The sequence below is a fragment of the Urocitellus parryii genome, chromosome 1 (genome assembly GCF_045843805.1).
Source record: "Urocitellus parryii isolate mUroPar1 chromosome 1, mUroPar1.hap1, whole genome shotgun sequence".
NCBI lineage: Eukaryota > Metazoa > Chordata > Mammalia > Rodentia > Sciuridae > Urocitellus > Urocitellus parryii.
In genome coordinates this window covers 124,692,119-124,705,917 of record NC_135531.1, presented here as the reverse complement: position 1 = coordinate 124,705,917, position 13,799 = coordinate 124,692,119, and the positions used below count along the sequence as shown (strand labels likewise).

Below are 13,799 nucleotides of genomic sequence, written 5' to 3'. Positions count from 1 at the left end.
CAAAACTGATAAGGCTACACACTATGAGAGTCTAACTATATAATGTCCTGAGAAAAGTCAAAACTATGGAGACAGGAAGATATTCAGTGGTTGCTGGGGGTTAGAGGGAAAGGGGATTGAGCAGGTAGAGCACAGAGGATTTACAGGTAACTGAAACTACTCAGAACAATACTACGATGACTACATGTCATTACACAATTGTACAAACACATAAAATGTACAAGAAGAAAGACTGCAGTAATGTAAATTATGGACTCTGAGTGATAATGATATGTCACTGTAGGTTCATCAATTGTAAAATGTGGGGGGGGGGGTCTCGTGGGGGCTGTTGATAGTGAGGGAGACTGTGCCTAGAGGCTATGTAGAGATTTGGTATCCTCACAATGATGAGAAAATTCAAACAGAGAAGAGAAAATGCTAAGAGGAGAATTCAAGTCTCCCATTCCCCCATCAGGCTGTTGAACTGTGTCCTACATGGTCCATTCAGGATCAATTCAAAGTGCCCTTAATGGACAAAGTGGGAAGAGTACACCAAAATATTTGTCAGGTGGCATAAGGGAAATATTCACAACAAAAAAATCCAATCAACAAATATGAAGAGTCTGCTCATGGAACTCAAAAGTCATTTATTGCGTTCCCTGTATGCTGGGCCACTACAAGGCACTAGGGGTGTAACAGGAAGCAAAGCAGACCCAGTCTCTCATGGAGCCTGTGACCCAGTGGTCAGAGTGTGATCCCCTGGTGACAGATCTCTACTAGATGTTATCTGAAAACACAGATGTCACAACCACGTGGCATAAAAGAAATTCCACAAACACTAAGCCCAGTTCTTCTGTGCTCTTTGATGCTACCCTGGAGAATAAGGAGCATGGAGAGAGCTGCTGTTGAATTCACCTGATACTGTACAGCAAAAGCAAGGTTCACAGAACAATAATCTTAAATACAAAACACTTTTTTCCTGATATTCAGCCAAAAGTCCAGGGTTATGGGTCTATGATGACACATGCCATTCCTGGTCCTCAAAGTGCACACAATGTGACAGCATTTCAGGCCACAGACAGGTTTGCTCAGTGGCCTGGATGGCTATTCTCACACTCCAGCTCTACATGGACATGTCCCCAGTTTCCATCGGGGTGTGGCACTCACACTTCACCCTGAACTTGATGCTTTTGGTGCCTCTGCCAGAACTCCAGAATCTGTTCTGAAAACCCCACGTCTGTTCAGCAACCTCTTTAAAAACAGTCAAATTTATCTTAGACAAACATTTACGAGGAAAAAAAGGAGGACTTGCCAACACTCCCAATTCTGACACTGAAGAGAAAAGGGCTGCGGAAGAGAGAATTCACCACCTACGATCCGCTTGTCATCAGACCCAGCACTTTGCACAAATTGGCATAATGTAGGTAGGCAAGCAAAGAGGACAGCTACAGCCGAACACCTAAGGCTCATTCCAAAGACCAATCAGGACAGGATGCAAGAAGTCCAAAGCTCACTGCCACGCGTACTGGGAGATGGTTTTATCACAGGCTTACAAATGATAATACAAATAAGCATACTTCCATGTATATTAGCCCCCTTTAAAATAACCCAGAAATATCTCCAACTTCTCATAAACTCACACAGGACTACCAGAAGGGCCAGGAGCTTTCAAGAATTCTAGGAACAAAAAAAAAAAAATTAAAATTAAAGAATTCCAGGGACACTTGGCCCAAGTCCTGTATGTCTCTCAGAAGCTGATACTTCCTGTCTTGTGGTGAGCACCGCCTTTGTGGACCCCATCTATACTGCTCTGACTTAAGTTTCTGATGCTACAATGAATCCCGGGGCCACACACCCTTCAATCGAAGTTCAAGGTGTCATTGGTGACATTAGCCAGAAGCTGGAGCAACCCCTGACTCTGTGGATATAATATATATGGTCCCAACTCTTGGAAAAAACTGTTGGGTGCTAAGAGCCTAATGCTGCCAGCCAAGCTTACGAATTCTTATCAAAGTTTGAAAGGAGACATGTAGGTTTCAGTCACTCTTGATGGCATTCTGTGAGGAGAATCCTAGGTGACAAATGTATCAACAAATTCTGGGATGACAATGTCTACAGTTTCCTCCACATGCAAGGACACCACTGACCCTGCCCCCTACCCTATCTACCAGAGCACTGTCCACGCAGTTCCATATGATGGAGAGGGGTCTCTATGTCCTCTCAGCTTAATGCAGGATTCTGCATTTTCCTGGCTCTCGTATAAAAATTTCCCATGTCTTTGTCCTGTGTTCCCTATTAGAGGAGAACCTTTCTCCTCTTCTTTCCACAAGGCATTTTGCAACCTAGAGGTACTTAGGGATTTTCTATTTAATAAAAAAGGCAAAATACAAGACAAGTGAGCAGATAAAAATCCCCCATGGTCTAAAACAAGGTCACAAGGAAGTCAGTGTGAGGAAATGATGCTTGCCTGGAAACCGTATGTATCTATAAGCAGATAAAGGACATTTGTTCCCGTGGCTGCTAAACGCAATGACCCCTGGGACCTGAACAGCTTCCCAGCCTAACTCGTATATATTTTTAATGAAAAATTGCAAATTAGATTAGCTTAATTTGACCACATCTGCCTTTTTAAACAAAGGAAATTACCATTTTAATAGGAATACCAGCTATTTGTCTAAAGGAAAAAGGTCCTCATGAGGTCTGCTTTGTCTGCTCTATTTCCATTTCTAAAAAAAAGAGAGAGAGGACACTGGGGCAGAGGACAGGAGGCCAGGCTTAAAAAAGGACACAGTGGTTCTCCTGATGACCAACACGAAGGGGCGGAAATTCTGGAGGAATCCCCACTGACACTGATGCTCTCCGTTCCCACGGGCAATAGGGCCTCCTTCTGTGTGTCACCAGACCTGTCTCAATTTCCTTCGGAAAATCTGTGCTGAGCCCCTACTGTGTGCTGGGCAGGTATCAGGGCTGGGATTTAGCAGAGAACAAGGCACTTCCTGGAGGAGGAGCACAGAACACAGTCACAGGCTAGCCATCTGAACAAAGGCCAGGAGACAGGGGGACCTGGCGGGTGAAACAGAACAAGCTCCCAAGGCAGAAGGTATGGCTGGATGAGGCTGAAGAACCAGCAGAAATCCTTAAGGCCACCTTAAGGAGAGGAAGCCACTCTGAGGGAGTGTGTAAGGTCTTATTTCTAGAAGGCCCGCTGGCTCCTGTGTGACAATCTGTTAAAGCATTGCAGCAATGATGCCACTGTCCTGCATCTGAGAGGGGCTTCTTACCCTTTCTCCCAGCCCCACCTAAACTCAAAGTCACTCAGGGTCTTCCCACAGGGGTCCCCTGTCTCTCTCCCTCCATACCTCATGGCTAATTCCTCCTCCTCTGCGGGTTTTGTGTTCCTCCTGGACTTGCTCCTTCCTGTGTTCCTCCTGGACTTGCTCATTCCTGTGTCCCTCCTGGACTTGCTCCTTCCTGTGTTCCTCCTGGACTTGCTCCTTCCTGTGTCCCTCCTGGACTTGCTCCTTCCTGTGTTCCTCCTGGACTTGCTCCTTCCTGTGTTCCTCCTGGACTTGCTCCTTCCTGTGTTCCTCCTGGACTTGCTCCTTTAATCAGCCCCTCTCTGAGCACCCTCAGTCATGGTGTCCCCTTCTACTCACTGACACACAGAGGGCCCTCTTCCTTAGTCCTGCTGCCCCACAAAGCTCCTGCTTTGACCACCAACCCCCCTGGGCACAGGCTCTAAATCTGACACTGTCCCCTGTCCTCCAGGTGGTTCCATAGCTCCCTCGAGGCCACCCTCTCCCACACTCCCAATGACCTCCAAACTGCCAACCCTAGAACTCTTCTCAATTCCCTTCCCATATCTTTTCCCACTAGGGACCCTACACCATTCCTCCATCTTGAAAGGCTTCCCCTTCAGTCTGGAAGAAACGACAGGTTTCCCTGTGTGTGTCCAACCTGCCATTCGGGTCACTCCTTTATTGGCTCTGCTTTCTTTTCACACAAGTAAACCTGACTCCAGGCTCTTTTATCAGCCTTCTTTGATCCTTACATTTTCCTTCCCTGGAACCCATCCTTCAGGTCCAGGGCTTTTCTGCTCTTCCATCCACAGTCCAGAGACATCCAACTGCCCAAAGCACATCTGAATTCAACTTAACCTCCGCGACTTTAAAACCCCAACATGCAAAATGATTGTCACCTAGTGTTCCAATCTGTCAAAAGTACTACTCCTAGACTACAGCATTCAGTTATTTCTGTGACTTATCTCTTTCTCTCTTTTCTTCCATAGTGTCATCAAGTCTCACAGCAAATTCCCTCAGTGGCACCTCCTGGAGTCACAGTGCGCCTGCAGGCTCCGGAGGCAACTGGCATGGCTCACAGCCCAGCACTCCCACCAGGAGGCTGTGTGACCTTGAATAAGATGCTTAATCACTGTGCCTCAGGTTTCCCAGTCTGTTAAAGGGAATAACAGGAGCACTTCTCTGAGGATTGCAGGCAAATGTGTAGCATAGCACCTAGCAGCCAGTAAGAATCCAATCCCCAAAGCCAGTGTAATCCATCTACCTGGCCCATCTTCTCCTTTCCATGTCCTTCTACCTCTGTGCCCACGCTTGGATTACTCCAACACACAGTAACTTCTCTCCCTTTCTCCAGCCTCTATTCACCCAAATGCATCCCAAATATTACTTTTAGATTTACTTTTCGAGGCAGGTCCTATTCCAATTATATCATCCTCCATTATTGAAAAGTCCAACTTCTTTCTCCTCGTACATAAAGCCCTCCACGTTCCCTGTATCCCTGGCAAATGACTGACCCAATCCCAATATGCAGTGCTGCTCCACACCTTTGCCAACACACACCCATGTCTAATCTCCTAACCATCTACAGGCATGTAATAATGTAATAGAATCCTGAGCAGAATTAAGAATTTTTACTGAAGTAGATCAATTGCATTAAATGCCCCAATTCTTCACCCTTCTCTGTATACACTTCCCTGACCATGCCTCTAAACAGTGACACAAGAAGAAGCTTAAAAAAGGCACCTGAGTGTTTCAGCTTCTGCTCTTGTGTGTGGGCATCTCCATGAGAATACACCAGTGCTGGATGCTGGGGAGATGAGCTGCATAAAGCTGTTCTAGCAGAGGCCATCCTACATCAGTGGCAGCCAGAAGACCCACAGACATGCCATAAGACCAGCCAGATAAAGAAATACCAACTGACTACAGATATAAACACTCATTATAGTCTATCCATGAGGTTCTATGATGACTGAATATACCACAGATAGCTGACACACACAGTAAGTATCATGAAGAAAAATTCACAGTACATTACAAAGCAAAGCAATGACCCAGAGCATGGATCCAGCTGTGTCTGTGTGTGCTTACCTGCACAGTAGGTAATACAGCTGCAATTATAGATTTATAATAATTGTTTGTCTAATGCCTGTCTCCCAGCCTAGAAGACAATATTCTTGAGAAACTATATTAACTTCATTTACTATAGACTTATACTATAGACTTAAGTGACTAACTCAAGGCCAGGAGCCTTGTATATTCTCAATATTTATTTTTCTTTTCTTCCATATTGTCATCAAGTGCCATCAAAAGAGGAAATTTCCATATATGTGCACGCATCCAAAGATTAAGAGGTTTTATATCAAATGACCAAAAATGTTATCTCCACATGCTTAAATGATGGATGGTAGTATGTGTTTTAGGTTTGTTTCTTAATAATTAGTATTTTCTATTTTTCTACAGCTGAAATGGATAATCTGTACAATAAAAAGAGTTACAATTAATAATTACAAGAGTTTTATCATTTAACCTCTCTATACACTACACCATACCATAGCAATTAATGACCAACTTTCTAAAAACTCCTACATGAGCAGATCTAACTGTCACAATGTGGAGAGGCAGAAAGTGTAAGAATTAGTGACCTTAAAGAAACTGAGGCACAATGACGTGTCTAGGATACCAAAGAACAAAATTCTTCACAACATAAAGTTAGAATCAGACCTCAGGGATCTCTATAATGTTGTTGTCCCACCCCTGTGGCCTTCTCCCACCTCCAGGCTGGTGACCACATGAACCACCCCCCTAGGAGATGAGCTGCAAATATGGAGAACGATCTCATTCACCTTTACAACTCTCCTCTGATCCAGTGTCTAGTGTGTAATGCAGCTCAGTCAATGTTCGCTAAGCTGAACCAGGAAAACAGAGCTCATGTGAGTGAGAAAGTAAGCTCTCAGGCCAGTTCTCCCTGTCTCTCTGTGACGGAAGAGTGCTCCAGAGTCTAATGAGGTCTTGAGATGGTCTCTTGCACAGGAAGAAACTGTAGGGCTCATTAGGTCGGGAAGTCCTTAAGCTGAGGCCCTTGAAGCCCATGAGGTCTTCCAAGGGTCCACCAAGCCTTGGCACTATGTGAGAAATGCTTCTTGGATGTGTACACATTTTCCAGGGAGAGGGCAAAGCTTTTATCAGATACTTGAGCAGAGTCAACCACCCAGAAAAGGTACAATCCAAGAAGATGAAATGACAAATGGTGGCCAATGGGCAGAGCTGTGGACAAACCCAGACCTTCTCATTTCTATCCTGGGGTTTCTCTCTTCCTTTTAGACTGTGCACTAGGTAGCATATTTATGCCAATGACACAGTCCCAGCATACTGCATGTCTGCAGCTCAGAAGGACAGTCAGAGAGCTTTATAGCCTTATCAGATTTTGTTTTCCGCAGACCGCAATATTTTGTAATGGTGAAATATTTCTGATGTGATCTGGATTCATTCCTTTAATTCATCAGCAATTCATATAGATGTCAAGCATGCCAAAGTAATTTTCTTTAAAGTGATAGATCAGCTATGTGAATACCAGTCATCCCATCTGATCTCTGGAATTAAAAGCACATTTCTCTTCAGAAGAGAATGAAAGCACAGTCTTGACAAACAGGACACATTTTCCCTGGTCTGGGATGAGCTGATCTCCATGAGCAATCACAGGAGGACACATGCTCCCCACATCTCATCCACACCCAGTCAGGCACTTCAGACCTGCTGACTCAATCCCAACTGACTGTGCTCAATAACTAAGACAATCGCCCATCTACCTGCCAAAATGTAGGCAGCTGCTACATAGTGCATGCGCTGGAACAAAGGAGAACCCAGGGTCATGGTGAGGGAAGGCAGTTGACTGAGCAGAAATAGTGTCCCTGCAGTGCAGCTTGGAAGAGATACAAGTCAACTCCTGCCAGGCCTGGGCACTGCATTCCTAAGAGGTGAGGAGGAGTTGGTCCCGGGAGCCAGTGCTAAGCATGCTGCTAGCCTGGGTGGGATTTTATCTTGTCCCTTGAGAAATGCCTAGGCAGGAAAGTTAACCAAAGTCATTCACTAAACTTCCTCCTAGAAGGATCCCAAATGTCCCAACACTAACAAGAAGACCACACGTTAGTGGCATAACACTGAATGCCTCTTCAGTGTAAGTCGCAGTTCTTTGCAACCAGCAATGCTGCTCAGTTTTTACAACTTTGTCAAAGACCCTTTCAGCTGAGGCTTTTGAGTTCCACTATCTACAGAGAGATGGAGGGTTCAAACCTCAGGACCCACATGCTAAATGGGATTTGGGTTTCCCTGCTGAAAGTCACCCAGTTCTATTCTTCAAACTTCCTCAGGTATGAACTTTCCCACTACCAAACTCCCTCCTATAAAATACCTGGAGTATTTCTTTTTTTTTTTAATTTGTTCTTTTTAGTTATCATGACAGGAGAATATATTTTGACATACCATACATACATGGAATATAACTTCCCATTCTTGTGGTTGTGCATAATATGGAGTTACACTGGTCAGGTATTCATATATGAACATAGGAAAGTTATGTCAAATTCATTCTACAGTCTTTCCCACTCCCACCCCACCCCAACCCCGTCTAATTCATCGAAACTCCACTCCTCTCCCCTATCCAACCCCCACCTATTGTGAGTCAGCATCCTCATATCAAAGAGAACGTTTGGCCTTTAGTTTTTGGGAATTGGCTTATTTCACTTAGCATGATAGTCTCAAGTTTCATTCATTTGCCAGCAAATTCCATAATTTCATTCTTTTTTACAACTGAGTAAAATTCCACTGTCTATATGTACAACATTTTCTTTATCCATTCGTCAGTTGAAAGGTACCTTGTGGGTTCCATAGCTTAGCTATTGTGAATTGAGCTGCTATGAACAATGATGTGACCATGTCATTATAGTATGCTGATTTTAAGTCCTTTGGGTATATGTTGAGGAGTGAGATAACTGGGTCAAATGGTGATTCTGTTCCAAGTTTTCTGAGGAATCTCCTAGAGTATTTATTAATGAGACGTTAACAGAAAACCCTGCCAGTAAATAGGAAGGTATCTCAAAGGGATTTGATGAGCACCATGTTTCTCAAAATATGAAACACACATATTGAAGATATGTATAAGTATGTGGGGAGTACACATACACCATAGAAATAATTTATGTTAATGTGCACTGAACCTATGGTTCCACATGCATTATTACTTAAGACTAAGTTGGAAGAAAGGGGGATTTATTTAATAACAAATATTTTTAAATAAATTCATTTGTCTGATAATGTGGCAGAAATTAGGACAATGCCATTCACAAGTCACTAGACTGGAAGACCCATACCTGCTGTACCTGAAGCTATCTATGAACATACACAGCATCTAAGGTGGGGGAGGGCTGCTAACATTCTCTGGGCATTTTCTCTGCTTCATGAGGCTTCATGAGGCTTCAGGAGGCTTTCATGCATCATCTTATATAATTTTTATAACAACTGTGCAAGGTAGAATTCAGTCTCATTTACTTTGTAGTCATGGGAGAGACAGAGAGACACTAAGTGCCCATCCAAAGTGACTAATTAATAATGCTGTGTGTAGTAAGTGACTCATCTGGCCTTAAAATATGGTAGGGCCAATTCACAGCCACCCCAGAGCGGGTCTCAGTGGCCATTATCCTCCTCTCACCAGCAAACTTGGAAAGTGTAATGATGTTAAGAATTAACTCTGCAAAGAGCCTTACACTAAAACTACTGTGAATCCTTCAAAATACTTTCATATCCATCAATGTCTACTTACCTTAAGGTACATATTACTTTCATTTAACAAATGAAGAAAACAGGGCCCGGAAGTATTACGTAAATTGCCAACATCACCGAGAAGTGTGCAATAGAGGCAGGCTTAGAACTCATGTTTCCAGATTCTTGGTGCAAAAGCCAAAAACCCTGCTCTGCCGTCCTTCCACTCTGCTAGATCAATGAGCCAGAGTTTTTTCAAGAAATTCCTTTAGGAAATGGGGTACAGGGAGCTCCATGGCTGGCTGGAGACCCTCTAGAAGAGCAGTGGCATCCCATGCAGCAAAGGCTGGTATCCAAGACTGAAGGAGCCACAGCCACCCCTTCTCCCAGTTTGAGAACCATACCCCGCTGTGGCACATGTTCAGGCCAGTGTGTACAGCTGCTTGCTGTCCTCTCCCAGAGACTGATATCTGGGGAGTACCTGTGGCTGTACTTACCTGTTTCTATCAACAAGAGCTTTCCCAGTCTTACTTTCCTAACAGGATCATCAACTCCTTAAGGATGATGATCAAGACTCTCTCATCCCAAGCTCCCCTTCCCTCACAGAGCCAGCCTAAGGGAGGTGGGGCTTGTTCGCTGTCCTCTCTCCACACAAATGGGTACTCCGTTTCCTTGCCAACAGTGGGTCAAATTGTAGATGCTGCCCACGTCCACTGGTAATGCTTTGAGAATATGGGCTCCAGAGGGTCATCAAAAGACATTAGCTCCTAACACTGGGCAAGTTACTTACCCTCTCTGAAATTCAGTCGCTCCTTCACTGAGTGGGAATAACATCAGTGCCCATCACTTAGTGTTATTAGGTGGTCCAATTAAGCTAATTCATGCAAATCCATGCACCTGGCTCTCTTACACATCCTTTAGGACTTGGCTCAGACCTAGCTTGCTCCAGAAACCCTTCTCCTGCCCACAGCAGATAGTACTATACCCAGCATAGAGTAGAAGCTCAATAAATTCTCATCAAGTGAATGTTGAAAATTTTCCAAAAAGGGGGGAAAAAATCATCAGAACCTAAAAGAAGGAAGACAAACTACTGGAATGACAATGGTAGGCCCAATCTTCAGTAGTCTAGAGAGCCTGCCCAGGACCAGCTTGCACCTTACAGATAGCTACCAATATCATCAACGCATAAGCCCATTCTGCTAACTGAAAACCCTTTCCCTTAGGATGGCCTGCCTGACATTTCTGGGCACATGCAAAGCTTAGTGAGGCAGCCTTGTTAGCTGATGGGTTGCAACGAGGTGGCACCATGACAATAACTCGTGTCTGAAATAATTGGTGCCTGGAGACCAAGTGCTCAGTCCAAGACAAAGTGGCATGAGGCAGGTTCCCATCACCCCAGGAGATGGGCCAGAGAAACCTGAGCTGCAATCCATCCCCTGTTCCCCCAGGAAAAGCAGAACTTAATGTGATTGTATCTGGCATTAAGCAATGTATCTGGCCTTGGATCATTAACTTATATGGCTCACAAAAATACAGTAACAAATCTGAAATATTTGCTTAATTTATCTCCCTGCCCCAATCCCTTCAAGCAGCTACTGATAGGATATGCAGAACACATTCTTCTCCCAGGAAGACAGAAACAAATCTTTGGGGAAATTATGAGTGTAAATAAAGCAGGAGTCACCCAGAGACCACAGCTAAACAAATATTCAACAAATCTAATTGATTCTCTAATTTGAAAATTTGGCAGATTAACAGGGGTTTATGGCGATTTTATGGATAATATTTCCATAATTTCTTCCTAGTTAAGTGATCGATAAAATCTAATACTATAACACTTGTTTATTTCTGAAAATGAATAAGCAGCACGAAAAATTCTTTATGAAGGATTCCAAATGGGTCCATCTGTCATAACCTGCAGTCGCAGGCAAGACAAAGACCAACCCAACAGGTACAGCATGCACCAAGCCATTGGGATTTTCAAAGAAAACCTCACAATGCAGGCGACTAGGGAGAACTGAAGAAGGCCTGAGATTTTTGCCAACTGAATCAGAGGGAGGAGGACCATCTGCATGCAAATGACCCTATCCTCAATTGTGAACAATGACAGGCAAGGAGACAGCATGTGCCACCTGAGAGACACACTTGCATTTATATTTTATTAAACTATTTTTCCTGAAAGTTCAATTTTTTTCTGAGTACCAATAGCCCATATTAGGACTCTGAAGGTAATGCCAGACAAGGTGTGAAATATGTCAGGAGTGGGGATTTCAAAGAAAGAATCTAAAAATATAGCCATGATCATAATACTGAGGACTGGGGAGCAGCAAGCTTTTGCAAGCACGAGTTCATTGAACTCTAACACACCCCAGGGACTGTCCAATGCCCAGACCCTTCATTGCTGGGCTACTTTGTCTCCTTACTGATTTTTAACTACTTTATTGAGGTCTGATTGACAATTCGATAAGTTTAGAGATCAGTGTGTATTACAATCTTACTATTACTATATTACCTCTTTAAGTATTAAAAAAAAATCTGTAACTTTGATTCCACCATGAAAAACATATTTCCTGCAGAAGTCTGCCATCCCTCCACACCTCCCAACCACGTGAGCAGATGCACCCCAAAGATCAGGCCTAGTTTGGGCTAGGAGCAATTGCACTGTAAAGAGAAAACCCTGCTAAAAGCAGAAGAAAGCTTTAGGCCCTGACTAAAAGTCAACCTTTTCAAACTGTATTTCAAAAGCTGATGTCATTTAGATTTTTATTTTAAAACTGGAATTTTGTTTGTCTGTTTTGGTACCAGGAATTGAACCCAGGGGTGCTTAAGCAGTGAACCACATCCCCACTGTTTTTGTTTTTTATTTTGAGACAGGGTGTTGCTAAGTTGCTTAGAACCTCACTAAATTGCTGATTTTGAACTTGTCCTCCTTCTACCTCCACCTCCTGAGCCCTAGAGATTACAGACACGAGTATAACTTGATTTTTAATAAAGAATAAATAAACCACCAGGCTTGTTAATGCTGGGAGAGTTTAATTTCTTTCCTGGACTCATCATATCTCAGGTCAACATTTCCTAAAAATCAGAATTACTTTTCAATCTCTCAAGATTTTCTGCCCCAAAACTCATCTCTTCTACTGAACTGCAAATAACCTGACTCATGTACAAGTGCCGGGTTTCACCATGGGTAGGAAGATGGCTGTTGTCTCCTTATCCCTTCACGTGGGTGTGGTCACAGACACGACAGTGTCTTACCAGCTCAGGTCACAGGGTAAAAGAGGACAGCATTCCACATACAGTCCCCCATGTGCAGATTCTTGCTGCTTGTCTCTACAGCCAGTCTGTACCTAGCCAGACTAGAGAGACCCCGCAGGACTCAGGAAAGACCTTCCTTATGCTGGAGGCTGCAATGAGAAGGAGCCCAGGCCAGCTCTGAATGGAAAGATTCACAAATGGATAAGGAGACACTGAGGTCTGCCTACACCTGTGCTGAGAGCCATCTGCTCCCGCCTTATCCACCACCCATCGAGAACAGCAAATCTACAAGATTCACGGTACTTCCTAGAAAATGGGCCTTGGATTATAACATATTACCCCTGCTTCAAGGGATCAAGAGGAAGAGCTTTCAGCCTAACTGGTCTTTGGGGTTTTATAGAGAGCTGTGGCAGGCTGATGGCCATGGCAGCTTTCAAAAGCATCTTTGCAGGGCCCTCAGCACACAGGGTACTCAGAACTTTTGAGGGCTCTAGAGGGGACTTAAGCACTGCCTCTCAGCCAAGGAGCTGGGTGCTCCATGGGCAAATACCCAAACACAATGTTCCAAAGAACTGCTGGTGAGGAGGAGGGGGAGGAGGTGGGGGAGGGGGAGGAGGAGGGAGTGGAGGAGGAGGGGGAGGAAGATGACAAAGAAAAGGAAAACTCCAGCTGCACAAATCAGGGGTGGCTTCTGCTGCTCAGAGGGAGTCCTCTCCAGACTCGCCCACTGAGCATCCCCTGGAAGCCCCTCCCAGACCCACCCTCTAATGTTCTGCTTTGGCAGTAGCCAGATTCAGTGGATGTACAGGTAGTGCAAAGACAGGACCAATCTCGCAGCAGGCACTGTGGTGCATCCTGGCATCAAACCCCACCTACAGCTGCCGGCTGAGACCCTGGGGCCCTTCCTTACAATCCATATGGAGCAATGGGAACTGCGGCAACAGAGATGATGGGTACCAGGTCCCAGGCATAGAAACACTGAAGCAGAAGGAAACGCAATGCTCAGGAAGCTTCTATGTATCTTTCCGTTGTTCCGACAGAGGTAAGGATTAGTGAGATGCAGGTAGATAAGGGGAAACTAAGGAAAATGATAATTAATAAGAGCTAATGCTTTTTAAGGGTGAGTCATGTTCTAGTTCTATATGCATTGCCCTATTGAGTGCTTGGATAGACCCTATTTATCAGGTACTATAAAAGTCATTTCAAAGTTGGGAAATGGAAACTCAAGAGAGGTTATATAGCTTAGCCAAAGTCACACAGCAAATACCAAAAAAATCTGGATATGAGAGCACATGTGTGTACATGTGCACAAACTCCCCATGCCCTGCTCTCTCACCTGCCTTCCTTTGAGTCCCTGGATCTTTCTTCTAGGGGTAAGTTAAAGGTGTCTTCACTCAGGAAAAGCTTCCATTCCATCTAAGATCTCCAGATTCCAGACTCAGGTTTCCTTGGGCAGAAGGGGCTACTGTGAAATGGCACATTTATTAGTGTTATCTCAGAGGTATTCTATCT

General features: G+C 44.3%; 1 protein-coding gene across 3 annotated transcripts in view; it reads right to left on the bottom strand.

The window, feature by feature from the left end:
* The window catches only part of Spock1 (SPARC (osteonectin), cwcv and kazal like domains proteoglycan 1), a 504,789-nt gene that overhangs the window by 398,327 nt on the left and 92,663 nt on the right, over positions 1-13,799 (bottom strand). For 2 of the 3 annotated variants that reach the window (XM_026410690.2, XM_026410689.2), the window contains exon 2: positions 11,969-11,977. The exons of the other annotated variant lie outside the window; for it this stretch is intronic. In XM_026410690.2, coding sequence (XP_026266475.1) covers positions 11,969-11,977 — 9 coding nt within the window. The remainder of the gene's footprint in view (positions 1-11,968; positions 11,978-13,799) is intronic. 3 annotated transcript variants of the gene reach the window in all.